The sequence below is a fragment of the Scomber scombrus genome, chromosome 3, assembly GCF_963691925.1.
Source record: "Scomber scombrus chromosome 3, fScoSco1.1, whole genome shotgun sequence".
In the NCBI taxonomy this organism is placed as follows: Eukaryota; Metazoa; Chordata; class Actinopteri; order Scombriformes; family Scombridae; genus Scomber; species Scomber scombrus.
Window position 1 is genome coordinate 26,414,842 of NC_084972.1, and position 21,606 is coordinate 26,436,447.

The following is a 21,606-nucleotide window of genomic DNA, read 5'->3' on the forward strand; positions in this document are numbered from 1 at the left end:
GTTTAACAGTTAATTTACCAAAATGTTTGAGCGCTCCCCAAAGGGTAATTTAGCAGCTTAGAAAATCATGCTGAATCATTACCTTGTGGCTGAACAGCTGGTGTGACTGGGTCAACCTTGGGCTGTTCGACAGGCTTGGCAGGTTGTGATGGCGATTGTGATGTTGCAGGTTGTTGTTGCTGCTGCTGCTGTTGTTGCTGCTGCTGCTGCTGCTGCTGCTGTTGATGCTGCTGCTGCTGCTGCTGCTGTTGATGCTGCTGCTGCTGCTGCTGTGTGGCTGGTGTTGGACAAGTCTCTCTCACCACCAGCGAGGTTGGCTTATCTTTACTGTCCTGAACCAGTCGAGAGGCCTTAGATGTGAATAAGGAACAAAAGGAAAGTGTGAGAAATGATATCTGAGACAGTAATGAAAACCCAAATAAAAGGACTGTTAGTCCTTGAATGTCAGTGACTCAAAACATTTGACTTGGAAAATATCACACCATTGGGAAAATATTACAGTAGGAATCACAAACTCAGAAGACCCCTGTGTTTTTTTTAACATGTATGTCTTGGAATACAAACTGATACTGTGGGTGTCGTCGGAGTATCAGTTTTTGTTTTGTTAGTTACAGCTTTAAAAAAAAAGACGTCAGTATGTGAAGTAGGACAGAAAGCCACGTCCCATTAGAATCAAATTGAGGAAAGAAATGGATCACATCCATTGGGAGATTCTGAAAACACCCACAATGGAAGATGTATGATAGATTACTGTTAGAGATGGGCCTTCCTCTGGTGTGGGAAAGGTACAGAGCTGCAGCAATTAGTCAATAGACTTCATCGATTAATCAGCAACTGTTTTGATAATTGAATAATTGTTTTAATCATTTTTTTAAGCAAAACTACTGAACATCTGCTGGTTGCAGCTTCTAACAGAAGCATGAAGATCTAAAGCTTTTTTGTGCAATGTATAATACTAAACTGAAAATGATTTTGGACTGTTGATCAGACAAAACGACTTCTGAAGACATCACCATGGGACCTAAAAAATGATGTGAATTCACTGTCCTCATTTAAAAATGTCATATTTATCATAAATATTAAAATATAAATACTGATTTATCAACATGTACATGAAAGCAACATTTTAAGGTTGTCATGGTCGAGCTTATCTTTACAATTTATACTGATGGTTAGTCTAATCTATAACAATGCTATTTTATAGTGATTTTATAAAGTGATCATATGTTTACTGTATAAAATATTGATCTAAAAAGTAGTTAACTATAACTATATATATTTCCTTCTGAAAATATAGAAAGTAGCATAAAATGACAATACTTAGTAAGGGACAAGTACCCTAAAATTGTGCAGTACTTGATTAAATGCATTTACAGTAGTTACATTCCACGGATGCAAATAGATTAATCAATTAATTGAGAAAATAACTTGGGCTTGATATTTCGGACTGTTATTTGCCTGTGTGAAGGTTCGAAACAAAGCAAACTATTTCCAAACACATAATTTTTGCTTTGAACTTACAACTACTTCCCTGGAAGACTGGCACCATGGTACTGCACCTTCATATGCCTTTGTAGCACCAATATTTGTCTTCACAAACAGGATGTTAAATTCACGTGTTCCTGCAGTTTTTCCTTACAAAACAAACTAATAGTATCATGTTACGCAGGGCATTTTGAGGAGCTACCTGTCCAAACATTGTCAAATGTGTCACAACAGCCTATAACTGTGCTGAAGGACAAAGTGCATCTCCCCGCCTGCGTTAACAACGACATTAGATCTCCTTTTTAGACTTACTAATGGTTGTATCCCTTTTATTTTGTGCTGGCGACAGATTGATTCAACTAAATGGTACTTACTGTTGGTTGTATTTGTAGGTTGATGGCAGTGAGCTGGACGGGCTGGGCTTTGGCATTATTTAGGGAGGAGTGGAGTGCGTGGGGGCTGATGGTGGAGTGGAAGATGGTGGCCTGTTGGCTTGGCGTCGAGGGTTGGTGTGGGGCAGGTTTGGGCAACACAGGGACGGGGTGCTGTGATGGCTGAATGGATGCTGTCTGCAGCAGCTGGCCTGGGGTCCTTTGGGAACTTTGGCTCTGATGGACCACAAACTGCTGCTGCTGCTGCTGCTGCTTGTGCTGCTGAACCAGGGAGTGTGGCTGGATCTGAGTGTACGCTGCAACAAGATCAACACCACCAATTATTATTAATTCAGATAACTATGTATCCCAAATTCAGCAGCCAGTGACTACTTGCAAGTCAATACCTTTAAATTAAAGCCTTTGAATTAGTAAGTCATTGTTAGTTGAATATCTGTTGAACGGACAAAACAAGCAATTTGAAGACATCACACCTTGGGCCTATGGATACAGTTTTGATTAAACATCAGACTAATGAGTAAGAAAACTAACAATTGGAGACTGCACAGTTAAAATTGCATACCACAGTCTTATATTATTATTTTTTTTAAATTGTATCTTTATTTGGAGCGGACAGGTAAATACACCAGCATAGCAACATTAGTAGAAATAAAAACTAATGTCCTTCCAGTTTTGTTTGTTTTGAGTCCAGAAAAAGCACATCACCGGCCATCCAGGCATACGAGTCCAAAGAAAGTATAGTCATGGATCGTGGATCAGATTTTGCTTGTCCTTTGTAGTGCCCACTCTACTCTAATAACTTTAAATTTCACAGCAATAGTGATAGAGTAACATCAGTGGATACACATTATCCTCTTAAGGACAGTACTGACAATTTGCCCAGGATAAACAGAGCCAGATGGGGCTCACATGTTCACTCAGAGAGAACTCTGATACAACTTAATTAAAGGTAGAACAGTTTACATCTATCTACAACAACTATGTACAGAAACCAGGGTGGTCGCCTGCTGCTGCTGTCATAAAAATAATCATCAATAACCAGTCAGAAATTAAATACGTAAATTACAAAACAATGTTACCAGTGAGATCAAATAAAGGCTGCTCTCGTTATGAATAAAATCCAGTTGTTCCAAATTTGGTAAAATTTGTCCTTTTGGATTCTTAATTGATAGGTCAATTTTTCCATCCTAAATATCTCTAGAGTAATTCCAATCCAATCATCCAGGGTACGCTGAATCGGGCTTAACCATTTCCTTGTAATTGTTTTCTTACTTGCCACCAGGAGTAATTGCAGCAGCTTTATCTCGCTCCTACGTTCCAAAAAAGAGACAAGACCCAGGTACAGAACATCAAAACTCAGAGGTATTTGAGTGTTAAAGACCGTGCTTAAGGAAGCCTGGATACCCTTCCAGAAAACATTTAACTTGGGACACTCCCAGAAGATACAATAATGGTTAGTAACAGTCGAGCCACATTGTCTCCAGCATGGCATGTGTGCACCTTTATACCTGTCCTGATACGGTGTCTTGAAATATCTAATAATATTCTTCCAGTAATGCTCTCTCCAGCTCATGGAGCTGGATGTTGTCCACTGGAAGGACCAGATCTTGCCCCACGCCTCCTCAGAAATCTCAATCCCCGATTCCCTTTCCCATTTACCTTTAATGTATAGAGTGTTATTATTATTGGCATGGGAAAGAGCTGTGTACAGTTTTGAAATGGAGTTAGAAGGGGTCATGGTCATGGCATTTTTCAGAATGTGATAAAATTCTGATTCAACATCTGAAAGGTCAGTCAATTTACATCCATGATCAATATATGATCGTAATTGCAGGTATCTATGAAATTCGTTCTGTGCCAAGCCATGTTTGTCCCGCAAGGTCTCAAAGCTGTGCACACTGTTTCTTTGAGTAAGTGAAAGGAGTGTTGTGAGACCATACATTGTCCATGATTTAAAGCTAGAGTCTTGTCTGTTGGGAATAAAATCTGAGTCATAAGCAAACCATCTGAAGATTCTCAACATTCTATGTATCTCACAAGTATTAATTACCTTCTGCCAGAATTGAAGTGTGTGGGACAACCAGGGGTTCCCCAACTTTTCCAAGTGACACATTAGACCCTTATCCGCCATTACAGCTTGGATGGGGAACTGATTTGACAGATTGGACTCCAGCTCCTTCCACCTAGCTATATATGTTTCATTACACCAGTATAGAAGGGGAGCTATTTGTGCAGCATAATAATAATTCCTTAGAAAAGGGAGACCCAACCCTCCACTTTCCTTGCCGAGTTGAAGGGTGGCATACTTAATCCTTGGTTTCCGGCCTTGCCAAACAAATCTGGAGATCCATTTGTCCCACTCCCTGAATTGATTTTCACTCATCTCTATAGGCAAGTTTCTAAAAAAGGTAAAGTAGACGGGGAGCATATTCATCTAAACTCAACTTATCCTAGAACTAAGGCTCAAGAAGGGGATCAGATTCAATCAGTGTAAATCAGCTTTTATACTTGAGGATATTGGCTCATAGTTTGCCTGGAAGAGCCCTGAGAGGTCGTCTTATATTATTTCTATGAGGTAATTCAGAAATATCTTCTTTGACTCATTAAGAAACTGGTTTATTATTTATTTCACACATGCTCACAACTGTCCGGACTCAGTGTACATCATGAACACTGCACCTCAGGCTCTTAAACAGTGAAAAATGTAGACGTTTGCACAAAACAGCTTGTTTTGTAGCGCTCCCTTCACCTGTGTGCCCCTTGTTGACAGGATGTAATATTAAGAGCTTGTTGAAAGGTGCGCAGAGAGGCATGCTGTTACAGTTTCGGCCTTACCATTACTCATAAATCGTTTAAAAATGGCCTGTCACCACCTGTCAGTGATGTTGTGGGTAAAAAGACATCCTAAGCCCATAACTTACCCCGAAGCCCAAGACACAGCACATTAATCTTGTATTGTGGGAGCATGTGTGAGTGGGAGAGTGTTCAGTGGAAGTAGCCTGAGGCTAGTCTAATATTAGCAATGCCTCAGGAACGAGTATGCAGAGCCAACTGTCTGTGACACTCTTCATAAAGTTAATGGTGAGTCAGAAGGTCCCGGGCCCTCTGCTGCTTCCTTCATCTCTAACAACTCTACCAGGAAATCAGTAACAACTAATTGAGTCGTTCTTATTACCCTAACCCAAACATAAAATGAGTTACTCCTGCACAGAAGCACTGTGCAGTAGCTCCTGTATAAGCCGTGTGAACATGGAGGTGTGCTTGCTAATGGTAATAACCCCCACTTCCAATAAATCCAAGAATGGAAAACTGCCAAGTACATAAGTGTTTGTCTCAAATCCCCCTTGCCCCCACCCTCCTCCTCACCCCCTGTTCTTTTCATGATGTTTTGTGTGGGATAGGCTCCATCTGGTTTCAAAGTTTCCCTGTGAGGCACTAACCGCAGTCTGTACCCTGCTGTGGAAAATATAGATGTTTCTATCCAGCAGAGTTTGCATGTCATTAGCCTCTTTAATGCTACAGGATCCGCTAAAAAACTGTTTTCTTTTTCACATAGTGAGACACACTGGAACCCACCAAAAGAAAATCTGGTTAGCTATGGTGTATGTGAAAAGACCTTCGGTTAATATTTGGTGTTCAGAGCAGGATGGATAAGAGCCTGATACGGCCAGCAGTATGATAATCAAAGATTTAAGCCAATGAGGTGGATGCTCGAAAAAGCAATTTAAAAGGCACTTCAAGGGATAATAACATCTGTTAGTTTTGCAGCACTGCTGAATCTGAGGTGAAGGTAGTAAAAATAATCTATTCTTAGATGTATCATGGGTCTCACTTGAAAGACTCAGCATCAATACACAAATCTACATATATGGTATTTTAAAGTAGCAGCTGTATGAATACAACTTCATTTAAATGAAAGAGAATGTGTGATACAAAGCAGTACTTACTTTGCTAAAGATGAAGAGAACACATAATATTACATAAATAAAATTAGGCAATGTAAGTTCATTTTTGACGTTGGAAATACGAGTTTGACAAAACGATCAATGTCCACTTACAAGCTTATTCCAGAGCTTTCTATCATACAGTCTTTATCAGTGGATGAAGTTTGTTTAGTTTTTCTTTCTAACCTGTTGGCTTAAAAAGTAATCACGAAAAATGAGTATCATTATTTGGGATTGTTTTGTTAAACTTTTATTTACGAGGTCAATAATGAACTATCAGGCATAACTTTTAAGCCATCACAGATGAAAAGTGCTAAAAAAATGTGTTATGGGTGAAATCCTAACAGCTACTGAGACTGAGCCCACACATCAGATTCATCTCCATGACAACCGAGCATACTCCATCACCTGTTGACGCTGTGCACTGGAAAAAACCAGTACATAAATTGTGACTTGGGATTATTGTCAGTTTATTAAGTTATTGCTAGATAATGTTATTAAACTACAAGCTGCGAGGGATCCACACTTAGAATTAGGCAGTGAACACCTGAGTTTCTGCAGTGTAAATCACATTAGAATGAAGATAAACTGCGACACGTTTTACTTAATGAAATTAATAATAAAAGGGAGAAAATTAATCAGATGTTTTTCATGATTAATATTCATGCTGTTGTAAATCTGATCATAAAGTAAGAAACACAATGGAAAACTGCCACACCAGAGTGGAAATGCATCAACAATCTTGCCAAATTGTGAGGTAGCTAAAGATCCGGTCCGGTCTGAGCAAAGGAGGGGGATTTCTGAATTGGTGCACACCGGATACAAGCGGCCCTCCCCATAAATCCTGTCAGCTTTCTCAAGCCTGTTAATGAGGAACAGAGAGAAGTCTTGGAAGAACAGGAAGACAGGGGAATTAATTTCAATGCTATTCTGCCTCAAGGTCTTGGGATTAAGGACCGGAATGGTTCAGACATCCACACCCACACATGCAATCATACAATCTTCGGTATGTGATAGTGGTCTGCAGCCCCGCTTTGGTTTTCTGTGGACTGCTTACGCTATTGTTGTACCCTGTTGCACAATGTCCTGAGGATGAGGACAGTATACGTTCCTGATGAGTTTGTAGCACCAGGGCCTGGAAAATCCCTGAGTTTCCACATTCCCACTGGCTGCCGCTGTGGTCGACTGTCATGAAACACATTCCGACCTAAAAACAACAGAGCAACAGCGGGCCGTACGCCATCTTTCCTCAGATGAACACACAATTCAAAATCTGGTTTGCACATACTTTATCAAAGAAGGCAAGAGTGTTAAGAAGACTAACTAAAATAATCCAGTTGCTGATTGATTTAAATACACATTGGTCATATAGAGAACAAGGCCACGTCTCATGTTCAACAGCGAACACCACATTGGCAGGTCCTCAGGGAGAAAACCAAGTTACTCATCTCAGCATTGTAGTAGGAGGTATACTCTAGAGTGAGGATATGTACACTGAATGTCAGTAGACTAAAGTAAAGATATAAAAGTAGATGAATTATTAACACAATAAAAAGTTTTGCATAAAGCTCAAGTAAAAAAAAAAAAGAGGCTTCTTTAGCATCTCATTTCTTGCCTTCCACGATTTTATGTAATTAGACAAGTGAAGCTGGCAACTCATACAATTGCTAGTAGCTACATAAATATGCCAAGAGAGACATCGTGTCCAGATCTATTCTTTTCATCTGTAAGCATGGGGCTTTTGGGGGTTCCCTGCTGTTGTTTTTATAGTAAGGTGCTCGCTCGCTCTTTCTTGCCAAGGAGACGATGATGACAAGTGATCGCTGCAACAAGCCAAGCGGCGTAACATTTGTTTCCAGTCCAATTTTTATCCAAGAGAAAGTGACTGACTCATAATATTTGTGGCGTTCACACAAGCAGAAACATGGCTCCAAAATTACCTGCCATCCTTTGGACAGCGAGATGAAAACTGATGACCAAATATAGCGAGCCTCAATTCATCACACCTCCACCGTTTGTGTTGTTTTCCCAGATCAGACCAGACTAATCTCTGTTGAGTCAGTAACACCAGAGAAGCAAAGACGTGTCCGATGCTTTCCCTGCATCCATCTATTCTTGATCCAGTGGTGTAGTTAATACGTTCATAAATCAGTTAAGTCTAACAATGTTGGGATTAGTGAAGTGAAGCATTGCTGTTCCAGTTTTTAATAATCACGTTATCATTTTAGCTGGTGTGCTTTATAACCAAAAAGATGTTGCCGGTCTAATCTCGCCTTCCAAGTTATGTCAGAATTATCTGAATTCTGAGCAGAGCACGTTAAGTCTCAAAAAGAAAGAACTGACACCAAAAAAAAGAATCTGTCTGTCATTATTTAACCCATTTATGCTAGAAAAGTAGGTCTATTTATGTATTGATGTATTGTTTATTTATCCTATAAATGTGAGTTCAGCACAATCTATTACAGCTGATAGGGCAAATACACAACTGTAAAATAGTGCATTGGTGACGAACTGTTACCAAATAAGAGTAATGGACTTCTTCTAATCATTGTAACAAATAATGTTTAATTTACAACCTATTACAAGAAACAACACTAAACATGATAATAAGACACAGAACCTGGGTGCATCTACAGTCTTCTCTTTAAGGTTAAAGCTACAGACAAGTTGTGAAAGTATCAGCCACCCACTAAATCTCTGGTTTCTGTCAGTTTAAAGGTGAATTCCAGTTTATCTCAATCTGACATATTTCACATAATTGTAGACATTGTTAACTGTATGCTTCATCCTAAGTTGAGGAAATGAGGACAAAGCAATGGTTAGCTGGCAAGAGATATGAATTTGAAATGATTCATGTAGAAATTATTATTATTAGTATTATTATTATGAATTATATGGAAAGCTTAAGAGGCTAGCAGGCCCTCATTTCCCCTTTTCCCTCTTTTACAGAGCCAAGGAATACAAAGTTATTATGACCCAGAGTCACCGTGAGCCACATTTATGGGGAATACATCCGCTTGACATAAACTGGAATTTTCCTTTAATTAGATTTGTCTATTCAATCAACCACTGTAATAGGAAACTAATCATTTATCAAAGTAGTGTAAATGTACATTTTACAGTGTCATGTCAATAGAAGTTTTCTCTGATTTTAGATTAGAAATCAAAGTGCATGATAACCCAGTCAGAGTCAACTTGAATCTAAGCTTTTATGCTAATCTGCATCCTATCAGCCTTTTGAACAGCCTCTCCTCCTCCCTGATCCACCGTGTATTAACTCCCCAGCATCTCATGTGCACACCTGTCCCTCATGGCCTGCTGCTATGGCAACCCATGTTAATTTTTTTCAGACAGCTTGTAGCCCGATTTTCAGCTTCCATCCTCCCTCTTATTTTATGTGAATCCATTACTGCAACAAAGAAAAACACAGTTGTGCACTGACACGCTCAAATAATCCCCCCCAACACCCCCCCCCCCCAACACCCCCCCATTCTCTCCATGATACACAAACACACCGTAAAACGTACACTCCAATCTGAACAGGCACACAAAAACACCACCGTGCAGCAGTGTATAAACACTGAGGTTTACAGTCATGTACACTCTCTAGCACAGAGTTACACAGCAAACGTAAACACAAATATTTAATTTTCAAGACATGTGTCTCAAGTTCATTTTGCAAACAAACTGGACTTAATTGGACTAAATCAGCTTTCACTGCTGTCATATTAACAACCACTCACACTCGGGATGGGTGAGAAAAAAAAAGTAAGCTCACATATCGATTCTTATCTATTTAGCAATGTCAAAATCACTTTTCTAAAATAATAGTTAATACTGGAAAAGAAAAGAAAAAAAAGGGAAAGAAAAAGGTGAACCTCAGTTATTTTGTAGCTCATCTTCAAACAAGGCAAGCATTCATTACCTTTGCAAGATGAAAGTGAGGTATATTTTGAACTTTCCACGCCATCACTCAGACACAAACGTTAGCGAGGCAGTAAACTCGAGCAGTAACAAACAAAATGAGCTGACCAACACACACTGCAGTATTAAACAACTTAAACCAATTCTGAAGTGAAGAAAATAACTTGGTGCTCAGCCTGTCTCACCTCAAAAACCCTGCACCCTCTCAGCGTCTTCTACAACGATGGCTTTCCCCGGAGCTAACGGTGCAGCAGAGAGGCTGCTCTGCACTGCTAGAGATATAACGCTAATAATAACACAGCAGAGCACTCCACCTCCCCCTCATTTTGTTATTCTCACAGAGGCAAGAGACTGTAAAATGCTTTCAAATTAAATCATTCATTAATTAATGCAGTTAATTTTTAAAATAAAAAGGCTGCGGACCATTTATCTTAATTGCAATTATGTTTCATATCGTATCTCTGTGGACTGAGGGCACCAGTGAATGGTTTGGGACACAGTAAACTGAAGCCAGAGACTGAAAACAGTGCCTCCTTTTCTTTCTATTCAATCAAGTCGGGTTGATTCTGAATCAAATCGGACACCAAGAATCAGAATTGGATTGTGAGAGTGTCAAAGATTCACTAGCCTGATTCACATTGAAAAGAACTTTCAATTACACAGTAAGTGGTTTAAAGAGCCTCTTACATGGCAGTGTGCCTTTCATAGCTTGTAGTTCCAAAAGCGGCTCGACTGTTCCAGACACAACGCAACACTCTGTCTTCATTCCGGCTGGTTTCACCCCTACAGTGAGTGAATGGGTTTGTGATGCAGGCCCTGACATGTCACGATAACAGCAGAGAAAGAGCTATTAAATGTTCAAGCGTAATCTAATCTGGTCTAACTATATTAAAATATAACATCTTACTATAAGCACAAGAGCTTATTTCTATATAACAGCTGGCTGAGTTGATGTTTAAACTGTACTGTACATCTGTTACAAAAAAGAAACATGCAGCAGCTGTCGCACAATTTGGCAGCTTCATTTATCTGCCCGCAAAACAAAAACAAACTTCCCATTGAATTAGTCTGCACAGAAATAACAAGAAATAATGTACCTTGCATAAAAAGTGGATTTTTTATATTGAAAATTTAACACACTATTTACTCTGTAAACCAGTGTGGAGTCTGACAGAAGAAGATAAAAGCACTTTAAAGGACGTTCTACCTGGATATCTTAAATTAAAGTTGATCTAGGTGAATTTTGAGGCCCCTCTCAGAATCTTTATCGGTTATGTGGACACATTTGATGAACGCTCAGCGTATTTAGGTTTGGTACCCATAAGGGCTGCGACTAACGATAATTTTCAATATTGATTAATGCAGCAATGATTTTATTCAATTAAAAATGATGATTGAAAAAGTGATGTTTTCTAATTGCTTGTTTTGTCCGAACAAAATTTAAAAACAATATTCAGTGTTTACGCCATACAAAGTGAAGAAAAGCACAAAATCTACTGGCACGAAGGAATACTTGTCATTTGTGCTTGAAAAATCATTATCAGTTATCAAAACAGTTTCTTATTAAATTGCTATCGATCAACTTGTCTATCAATCGAAAAAGTTTTTCAGCTCTAGTACCCATATTACTAATTATTTTCATTACCTAGACTAGAGCAAACACCAAATGCCCTTTTAAAGGGGAGTCTTGACCTGATGAAGGCACCATCACTGTCAGCTTCATGATCAATAGGTTCAGATTTATACATCATTTTAAGTTTCCAGCTTTGGGTTTGCAGACTTCACCTACCTGGAGCAATCAGAGGCTGAGCGCTGACAGCTGTGAAACTGCGGCTCATGTTAATAGCTCGGACCTCTGTGACCGCTGCGCTGTCCCCCTTCTTCCCTGCTTCAGAGGAGCTGTCGGAGGAGCTGGCCTTCCCTCCTGCAGAGGCTTGGGTCCCCTGACTGGGATTCTTGATCAGTGAGGCGGGCTGGATGGGGACAGGGCTCTGCTTCAGGCTCAGAGCCTGCAGGGTCTGAGTCTGAGAGGAGGACGTGGTCGCCACCTGCTGGCCACGGATGGCCAGATTCTGGACCTGATTCTTGGAGAGAGATGCATAGAAGTTTGTCAAGGTGTGATAATAGTAATATAAACTAAATTTTGTTAATATCACAGCAGTAGGTACAATTTTGTTCACCATTAATCTTCTAAATAAGAAAAAAAAAAAATTCTATTATAATTTCACATCCCCCTTAGCATCATTTCCAGTCACTGAAGCAACTTTCTCTGAATCTCCAAATGTTATGCTTAACTCAGCATTTGAATCTGTACTTGACTGACAGATTCAGTCTAGATAAGATAGCTTTTTTGTAATTCGAATTTTAGGATATAACTCTACCTGTGAGGAGGCCTGCGCGGAGCTCTCTGACTGGACAGCTGTAACTGTAGCTGTGGGAGTGAAGATGAGCTGTGGGGACAGAGGAACAGCTCGGCCCAGGCTCCTGGCCACCTGCACCAGGTTGCTCTGCTGGGCCTAGAGAGCGTCACACACACAAAACAAAAACGAGAACTCAGTGAGTAATGGTAAAAAAAAAAAACAGAGCACAAAACTTAATGATAAAACCCATTAAGCACATTAATACAAAAACAATGAAAAGAACCTTAAATCGCTTCTTTGGACATAATGTGCAACTATTTTGTTTTCTTTTAAAAAAGTGTCTACAGAACTGAACATGTGATTCAACAGTTGGGTTGTAACTATAGCCATGCCAACCTCAATAGACAAACCTGTTTTGCTGTCTGCCATCACTCACACCTGATAATGCTGTGTACTGTCATAATGAGGTGGCAGGAACAGTCTGTGTACCAGCTGCACAAATGATGTCAAACAAGAACCGACAAGTTTCCCACAACCAGCTGTACCAAAATGGTGGATCAATGAGCCTGGCTACCGAAAAATGACTTTGTGACTGTGACCTTTTCTGAGCTTATTCAAGACAATTATTCAAGAAATGTTCATTAGTTTTTATTTAGTTTTTCAGTTTGCTTTTTATTTCAGTTTAGTTTTAGTTAGTTTAACAAGTTATTAAGTAGTTTTAGTGTAGTTTTGATTTTGCAAAATGACTAGTTTTAGTTTAGTTTTTATTTTTGTTTTAGTCTAATTTTAGTTTTTCAGGTATTAGGAAGAAAGCCTTGATTTGTAGAAGCTGAAAAGGATGAACAAATGAATGACATTTAGGTATGGTTTGCCATTTGTGGTGCAGCTATCTGACTATGAGCTTACGTCAGCGGTCTCCTGCTCAATGTGAGTTTCTCTGTCAGAGCTTCAAAGGTGGACTACCACATTAGTGGGATTTTTCCCTTCTACTTGTATCCCACAAATGTTCCCATCACTCTTCATCACCACACTTTTACTTTTATCTACAACAGGGTAGTAGTCTAAATATTCCCATATTGGGCTGTGATGTTTTTTGCCTGGAACTACTTCTTCTTTCTAGAAAATCGTAAATTGCAAGTAATCATCTTCTTCTTGTGCGTTATATGGCAGTTGGCATCCGCTATGTTGCCACCTACTGGAAGCAGCCCGTTAGCTCACAGTAAAAAAGGAGAAAAATTAAACGACAATGAAAACTAAGCTGATTTTATCTGCAATTCAGTTTAGTTTTAGTTTGTTTGCATTGTTCATTGTAGTTTTTATTTTGTTTTTTTGTTGTTTTTTTTCAAACTATCATTTTTATTTTTATTACAGTTAACTGAATTATTTTTTCACTGCTACTTTTAGTTTTAGTCTTAGTTAACTATAATAACCCTGGTCCAGGTCCCCTAAACTGACATAAATTAGACCATGGACCCCCATTTGATAAGATTTTAGCTTTTAAATGTTTTATTACAGAAAATGAATGAAACAGATGACTGAAATAGTCACACAGTGTCACTGGGTTACTTATGGATGGAATTATGGTGAAAATATATTATTCCCCTTTTTGCTGGGAAGCCCATACAAACCCCTCAAGGATCCCTGGGGGTCTCTGGACCCCACTTTGAGAACCACTGCTCTTGAGGGAAAAAATCTGTGCTGGAGTGTGCTTATTTATTCAAGCAGTATGTGTGTGTGCTTGTGTTTATGCATATATGCGCGCTGATGTAAATGTGCCAGTGGCTGTGCTCCTTGTGTCCACAATCTCACCATCTGTGCACGCAGGTACATCTGTGCCTGGCTGGCCGTGAGAGTGGGGCTGGATGGGCTGCCCAGAAGAACAGCCTGCTGGGAGATACTGGTGGGGGTGGAACTAATGCTCTGAGCCCGACTGATCAGCTGAGCTGCTGCTGGGGAGGTGGTCAGATTGATCTGCAGGGAGAAGATGAACAGGATAATTAAGTTATATACTTGCCCTTCCTCTTCTGATGTCTATACACTCATTTATTTTAAAAGGACATGCTAAAGACACAAAACCACACATTTCTCAAAAAAAACAAAAGAATATTATTACTTAATATTTTACAAAAAGTTAAAGCTTTTCAAATGTAAAAGGAGCAGAGTGCATAAGAGCAAAGCATCTTGGTGCTAAAACCAACATAGTTCAATGATAATCTAATGGACAAAGATAACTTAAACTTTAGAGGCTTTTAAGAGACAGACCCGACACTCAAAACTGCACTTACCGTAGCCTGAGTGGATCCCGTTTGCTGAGATGAAGTACCATTCTGTGAGGAGCTTTGCCGGCCAGCTGCAATACTGGCCTATCGTGAGCCAAGAGAGAGGTAAGTGTACAATTTCCCGAAACATGTCTCGCAGCATGTCAACAATAACAGCATTAGTAATCATCTGTTCACTGTGAGAATGATGACTGTGTGCTGACCTGCAGGCTCTGAAGCTGAGCGGTGCTGAGGTTGTGCTGCTGCTGGAGGGCAGCAGTTTGTAGCATCAGATGCTGCTGCTGAGCAGCGTACATCTGCTGCAGGTACTGTGCTGCCGTGTTAGGCTGTCTGTGTAACGCTTGTTGGAATACCTGCCAATAAGAACAGAAAGAGACAAGAGGTGGTTGAGAAAAGTAATTATAAGCTTCTAGTGGACCCTGGGAGTGTGCATACATTAAATTTAGATGACTGGGGGTGTAACGATGAATCAAAGATAGAGATTTGATTATATTTTTACACAACCACAAATCAGTCCCAAATCCTACATGAAAATTAGCAGAGAACAAATTGATTTATCAAACCTCACTGCTCATATAAGAGGGAGATGTGTGCTCTGAAAGTGAAGTCAGAGGAGCTCTAGCATTAGCAACTATGTTCATGTTAATTGCAGTTGGCCCCAACTAATTCCAATTATTCAAGCCATGTGCGGATTTATTTTAGGAAAATGAATGAGGATGACACGGACACAGACCCAGCTGGCAGCATTTTAGTGAAAATTCATCCTCCTTTGGGACTGGCTAAAATGTGATCCAGTGAATTATGGCCTATGTCTTTATGTGGCAGATGACTATTTAACTGGGCATTTCTGATTCATTTGAAATAACAATCAGCTTCATTTTAGTCTCATTTGTTGTCATTTTAAAAAGTAACTATCAATTCCTAACCATGAATTTAACTGAATTTGAATTGCAGCAACTTGTTTTTACCACAAATGTATCTGCATCGTTTCTGTAACTGTGGATTGTGCATCTGGAAACGTATCGAGTGTTTGAAAATCTCTAAAAACTTCTGATCACTGCAAGCAGACAGAGATGAATAACCGAGCAAATCACTGTCAGCAAGAAAAGTCTTGACTCCTCCATGACCTTAATAATAAATACATTTTATTTCTATAGCACCTAACCTAAACCGAAGTTACAAGGTGCTTCACACAAAGCAATATTAACAGAATAACATAATAATACCATAAAAATGCCTGTCTTTATAAGTGGGTCTTTTTTAAAATTATAACAGAGCTAAACCTCTGCCATTGAAAATAACTCCCCTCACTCTTAAATTAGTTAGGGTTAAAATCAGCAGAGATGCGACACTTACTTGCATTCAACTCTCACTGACCATAAATGACCAACAAAAACGCTCAAAGAGCTGCTTGGAGACAATAGTGCTTGTCTTTTAAATGTCAGCAGATTGAGTACAAGAAAAGGAGGGCTGAATAGACAAAAAAACCTTGCTGTCAAAGCATCAGCACTAAAATCTGAGTGGATCTTATTCAGAGAGAAGAGAAGCCTGTGTCGAGGTTAATCCTGGGGTCAGTGGGTCAAGAGCACTAAAGCACAGAAAGCATTCCTTCCTTCAACTTGGACACATCTTGTGAAATTTATTTGAGTTTCCTTCATCAGTAGACGAGCAGATTTGCCTCTTATTTCATTCATTTACTTCAGTTTTAACATTTTGCAGAGCACATCTAAGGTCTGTATGTGGCTTTAGATGCACCAACAGAGGGCAGTAGAGCAGAGGATTGCAGGCTGAACTTAAGTGTATTTGTATTTTACCAACTTTGTCTGAAGGTTTGTGGGCATCTGAGCATGTCAGCACATGTTACAAACGTTACCACAACTTACCTGCACAGTTTGTCGATCAGGTATCCCGCTGTAAACAGATATCTGCGGCACTGCCTGTCTTCCTGTTGTAGTACTACTACTGGAACTACTACTATTGTTAATACTACTGCTGCTACTACTACTAGTAGAAGTAGTAGCAGGAGGAGTAGAAGTAGTAGTAGAAGTAGTGTTCGAGGTACTATTACTGCTGGCAGCTGTGGTGCTGGAGGAGCTGGTGGTGGTGGAGGAGGTGCTGGTCCCAGTATTGCTGGCCGTGGAGGCAGGGCCCCCCGGCTCACTCATGGTGCCCTCTGCTCTTCTCACCTTTGACCCCCGACTCTTCTGAATGGCTCTCCTGTGCCTGGAAGACAGAAAAAAGGAGAGCACATGAGAAAAAAATGGCCATACCTCTTGGCGCCAAAAACTTTTATCTAGTTTAGAAAACACAACTGACGAGCAAACGACTGAATTCAATAGCTGAAACTGAACTACACTTATATGACGGTTGATGAATGGATCAACTTCAGGGGAAAGTGAGAGTGGCAACCCACATAAATGTAAATGAAGAAATCCACTCAATCTGATAAAGAAAGCATGTGGGAAGTATGAGTATGAGCATGCCAGAGATAAAACATTTAATCATTTCAATCTAATGCTGCACAGTAAGCAAACTCTGAATAAGCAAATGCAAGCTCCTGCATAACCTGTAATCAATTATATTTACTGTGTATAAAGTATTGTGTACCTCTAAAAATGGTCTAAAAAACTGGATCTATTTCAGGCTCTGATCTGACCAATCAATGTCCCAATAATAGACACAGACACAGACCCGCACAAAGCTATTCATTATTGCTTGCTTCTTGTTGGTGTTGGGTCTTTTTTTTTAGCTGCTTCAAATACTCAATATTGAATAAGTTTCTTGTTGTTTCTGTTCCAAAATTGAAATCTGATGATTTGATTGTTTGTGTATTTATTAAACTCTACTCTATTTATCTTGCTAAAAAAAGAAAAAATGACACCTACTCTATCACCAGAGTAAGACCTGCCATATGACTGCAGATGGCCACATTGCTGCAAATATTAAAGTTAAGTAAAAGTTCTGCATTATGCAAAATGTGCAGCAGGACAAGTGTCAGCTGGGAAATAAATGATTCTTTTGAAGTCTGTTTCAGGCACAAATTCAGAACAGACTATTAAAACTAAATTTAGGAAGCTTGTTCAAATAGCCAAACTATCCCCACACTGTTTTTTTCATCACAGACAAACTTGGTTTTTCAAAAACACAACATGGCCCGTCTTGACTTCACCCTGCAAAAAAACAAAAAGTGAGGTGAAGCAGAACAAAGCTGGTTTGGAGACTCACACAAAAATGCAATTTGGGAAGTTCGAGAAAATCCAATGAATTTAGTAAGAAAAAGGGACGACTAGCTGGCTGAGATTAGCAGCTTCCCCTAAATTATATCTTAAAAACACAGGAGCAATTTCACATAAACAAGAACACACAAGTTAATTGGGGAAAGGGAGGGATGGCTGTTCTAAATATGAACCCGTTTCCATCCGAACCTCGAGCCAAACACCAAGTCATCAACTTTAATATGTGAATAGACCTAATTATTGCTCAAACTCCTCTGATTAGAGTCAAATATCGTTTCAACTGAGAAGGCCTAGCTGAAACGTCTGTGCTTTTTTCCCCCCCAAAGTGCTACATTTTTACATTGAATAAAAACGAAAAATCAGATTTCTTTTGTACTTTTTGGACTATATGACATGCAACATCTCAGACTTCTGAATCAATTCCTGCTCGACAGTCATGAACAATGAGGGAGAAAAGAACGAATGATTTAAACCCCTTCCATAAAAGCCTTTTTTAAAAGGTTGGTCCCCTGATGCTCTGCTATCCATTAGCAGAGGAGGAAAAGCTTCAGAGCTGCCCAGGCAGATGAGATGAGACAGCCTCAGCGTGACAGGTGACGATAAGACACAGAGAGCATGGGGGGGTGGGAAGAAAGGATCCTTCTTTGGTGTAAAGATTATGTTTTGTTAAGAAGGAGATGATAAAAGTTCACAAGTCTTTGATGAAGCTGAGCTGTAATACAACAAGACGAGGATCCCGAACTCATTAAGAACTTGAGATGCTGGTGTTGTCGAGGAGGAGGGGGCCTGCCAAGTGTGTGTGTGTGTGTGTGTGTGTGTGTGGTGGGGGATTCAAACAGCATGACAGCTGACAGGCCAAAACTGGGAGGGAGGAATTTCTAGCCTTGAGGTTAGAGGTGTGCGCATTAAGATATAGAGGGGGTGAAAAAAAAAAAAGCTAGAACGGGAAGGGAGCAAGCGAGAGCAGAGGAAAAGGGGTGAAGGTTGAGTAAGCAGGTTGAGGATTTTAAATAGGTCAGAGTGGGAAGAGGGTGTGATGGAAGTAATTAAATAAGGGAGCAATGCTGCTGCCATGCTGCAATTCTTAAGCTATTTCCTCCTCCTCCTCCTCCTCCTCCTCCTCCTCATTATTCGTTTGAGCGGCTTAGGGGCCAGAACACAGCTCTATAGCCCACTTATGCTCCAAAGCAGACTCAGAACAAACTGCAATCTTAATAAACCATTTGTTACTTCTTTAAACCTTCATCCTACCAACATATTTAACACAGAAGAACTGTCTGAGTCCTTAGAGACCCTTAAGAAAAGTCTATAGGAAGGAACAATCGTAGCAAAATGTTAACTTATTTCTTCTCAAAATATTATTAGTTATACAATTTATGTCATCATAATAAAACAAAAAGATTACCACTATTTTAGCAAAGTTACAGTTAATTTGCATATTGTGTAAAAAAAGAAAATACTCTTACTATTACTTTTTCTTTAATACAAATTGCAGCTTTTATATTAAGTTCAATCTTTCAACAAATCTTTAAAAATGACTTAAAGAGCACCCCTACCCCCCTGATAGTGTGTGATACTTTAAATTAAGACTCATGGCAATACACACAAACACAATAAATAGTTTAATCTATTAAAACTGCATAAGTGGAATTGGATGCTTTTGAATCCCCCAGGAGCCCAATATATTTGTATTTTTTTTTTTTTTAAAAAGCACTAATTAGGAAAACAAATTGATTGATATAGTCGTGAAAAATTGTAATGATAGAATAAAGCAGCTGTGAGATATGATAAAATGTACGCCTCTGTTGTCTGTGGATACCCCAGTCTGTAGGATCTATAGGATTAAGGTTAAATGCAGCTCTGAGATGTTTAAGTAAACAATAACTAAATGAGAAAAAAGAGACTTTGAGTTGGAGCGTGACGTGTGTTTTACCACAAAACTAAAGATGATTTTTAACAATGACAGAAAACAATCCTACCAGGCAGTCGGCATATACATATATGTTTATATTAAACAGATCAAATTTAAGAGCATCAGAGCATTAATCTAAAGGTTTGTTGCATTAAATCTGAGACTTAAACAGAGCAAAACACAATGAAAATAAAAGATACATTTAGTAAAAAAAAATAAATAAAAAAAATGAAGGTAAATGCTAAAATTGCCCAAGACTAAGACAAGATAAGATAAGAAGATATTCCTTCATTACTCCCACAATGGGGAAATGTACAGTATTACAGCAGCAAAGCAGATAATACAATTAGAAGAGCATCAATAAAAAAGAATAAAGAACAATAAATAAAAATAAAGAAATCATGAGTTTGCATTCAGCAGCATCTTATGTGAATTTAAATCTTCACATCACTTATAATATTTATGCCTTTGAATTAAAAAAAAAAGCCATTTCCAGTCAGGCAAAGTGGCTTTCTGGTTGTAAACAAAGCATCACCACTGCCAGAGCCTGTCTGCCGGCCTGTGTGCAGTCATTAGCCTACATCCCAGAGCCTGCTTTCCATTTGCCTCCTCGTGTGTGTGTGTGTGTGTGTGTGTGTTTGGAGAGAGAGAGAGAGAGGGGAGGGAATCCCCTCTGGTAATGATGCCCTTGGCCCCCTGTCTTTCTGAGAGGAGTCACGCATCCATCAGTGAAGATGTGCGATGGAGAACACCACCACCTCCCCCCGGCTCATCCGCTCCGATTCCTGAATCCCATTTCCACATCTGCAACTACAATCATGAGTTGGGAGAAACCTGGTACCCCACGAAGCCAAAAAGTGGTGAAGCCAATGTGTTTGAGAGCACATCAAAGCGGCGCCAGCAGCCTGTACTACACTGCAAAGAGCCAGTCGAAATCATAACACAATTTGAGCTCTTTACAACCGTCTCCAGAGGACAAAACTGATCGACTCGTGCTGGCACTACAAGACCGCAACAATCCCACTGTCAGATGTGCGTGCGTGCGTGCGTGCGTGGAGGATTTGCATAGCCCACAGGAAGATGAGAGCCGTTAAGAGACTGTCAGACAGACTGTCTGTCTCTACAGAGCTCACATCACAGTCCGGGAAGTGCAGGAGCCTCCATCAGTGACCACCCATCAGTCCGCATGCAGGAAAAACTATGATGACCCCGCATTTAAATTAAAAACACCACGAGAAAGCATTTGTCAGCTACACAAAATCGATTGCCCGGCACATCCACGGAGAAATGTGAGCTTGTGTGTTTGTTTGTGTGTTTATGTGTGTGTGTGGAGAGAGGTGCTCTGCTGCTGCGGCTACTGCTAAGACAAAGCCCCCTAACCCTGGTGGTGTTCCTACCTCCTCCGGCCCCCCCAACGCGATGCAGGGGTATGATGCCCCATCCCCTTGGGAGCGTGCGGCCCTCCTGCAGGATGTTGCTCCTTCTTTTGTCTGCCTCACTGAGTGGCTGTCGGCCGGCTGAGTGACTGAATGAGTGAGCGTGTGCGAGCGTGTTCCTCTGCTATATTATCAAAAACTCCCCCCCCCCAACCCCCTCAGCTCAGCCCCCTCTTTTCTACCCCCAACACACAGCTAGCTCGTCGTCCCAGCATCAACACCCCTCTCCGCCAACCAGGCCGCGGCCTGCCTCCTGATTATGTGGTTTCCTAGCGACAGCCAACGGGGTGCCTACGGAATCCCCATGCAGAGCGGCGTGCTGATTGGACGACAGGATCCTATCTAATGAAGATGATGGTAATGATTTTACTCAGGTCTCTCCCCTCCCCCCCATGCTGCTGCTTGAATACTGTTTTTTTTTTTTTTTTTAGGGGGGGCGGGGGGCATGCATAGATCCTCTAACATAAGGTAAGTTGTAATCATCACCTAATTTTAATTTTAATTTTTAAAGACAAATCTGAGGTAATGAGGTATTTCCTATTTTGCTTGGTCTGAGTCTGGAGGGCTGAAAAACCTGAAGGCTTCATTTCAGTGCCTCAAATCTGAAGGCTGCAGGTCTACAAGGAGAGCTGTTCAAC

General features: G+C 40.1%; 1 protein-coding gene across 1 annotated transcript in view; it reads right to left on the reverse strand.

Annotated features, from left to right (window-relative positions):
* phc2b (polyhomeotic homolog 2b (Drosophila)) overlaps positions 1-21,606 on the reverse strand; it is a 39,661-nt gene that overhangs the window by 10,846 nt on the left and 7,209 nt on the right. Inside the window, exons 2-9 of the mRNA XM_062416178.1 lie at positions 16,268-16,607; positions 14,588-14,737; positions 14,391-14,468; positions 13,915-14,076; positions 12,127-12,261; positions 11,535-11,829; positions 1,860-2,173; positions 83-350 (exon numbers count right to left, since the gene is read on the reverse strand). Of these exons, the coding sequence (XP_062272162.1) occupies positions 83-350; positions 1,860-2,173; positions 11,535-11,829; positions 12,127-12,261; positions 13,915-14,076; positions 14,391-14,468; positions 14,588-14,737; positions 16,268-16,549 (1,684 nt within the window). The 5' untranslated portion in view covers positions 16,550-16,607. The remainder of the gene's footprint in view (positions 1-82; positions 351-1,859; positions 2,174-11,534; positions 11,830-12,126; positions 12,262-13,914; positions 14,077-14,390; positions 14,469-14,587; positions 14,738-16,267; positions 16,608-21,606) is intronic.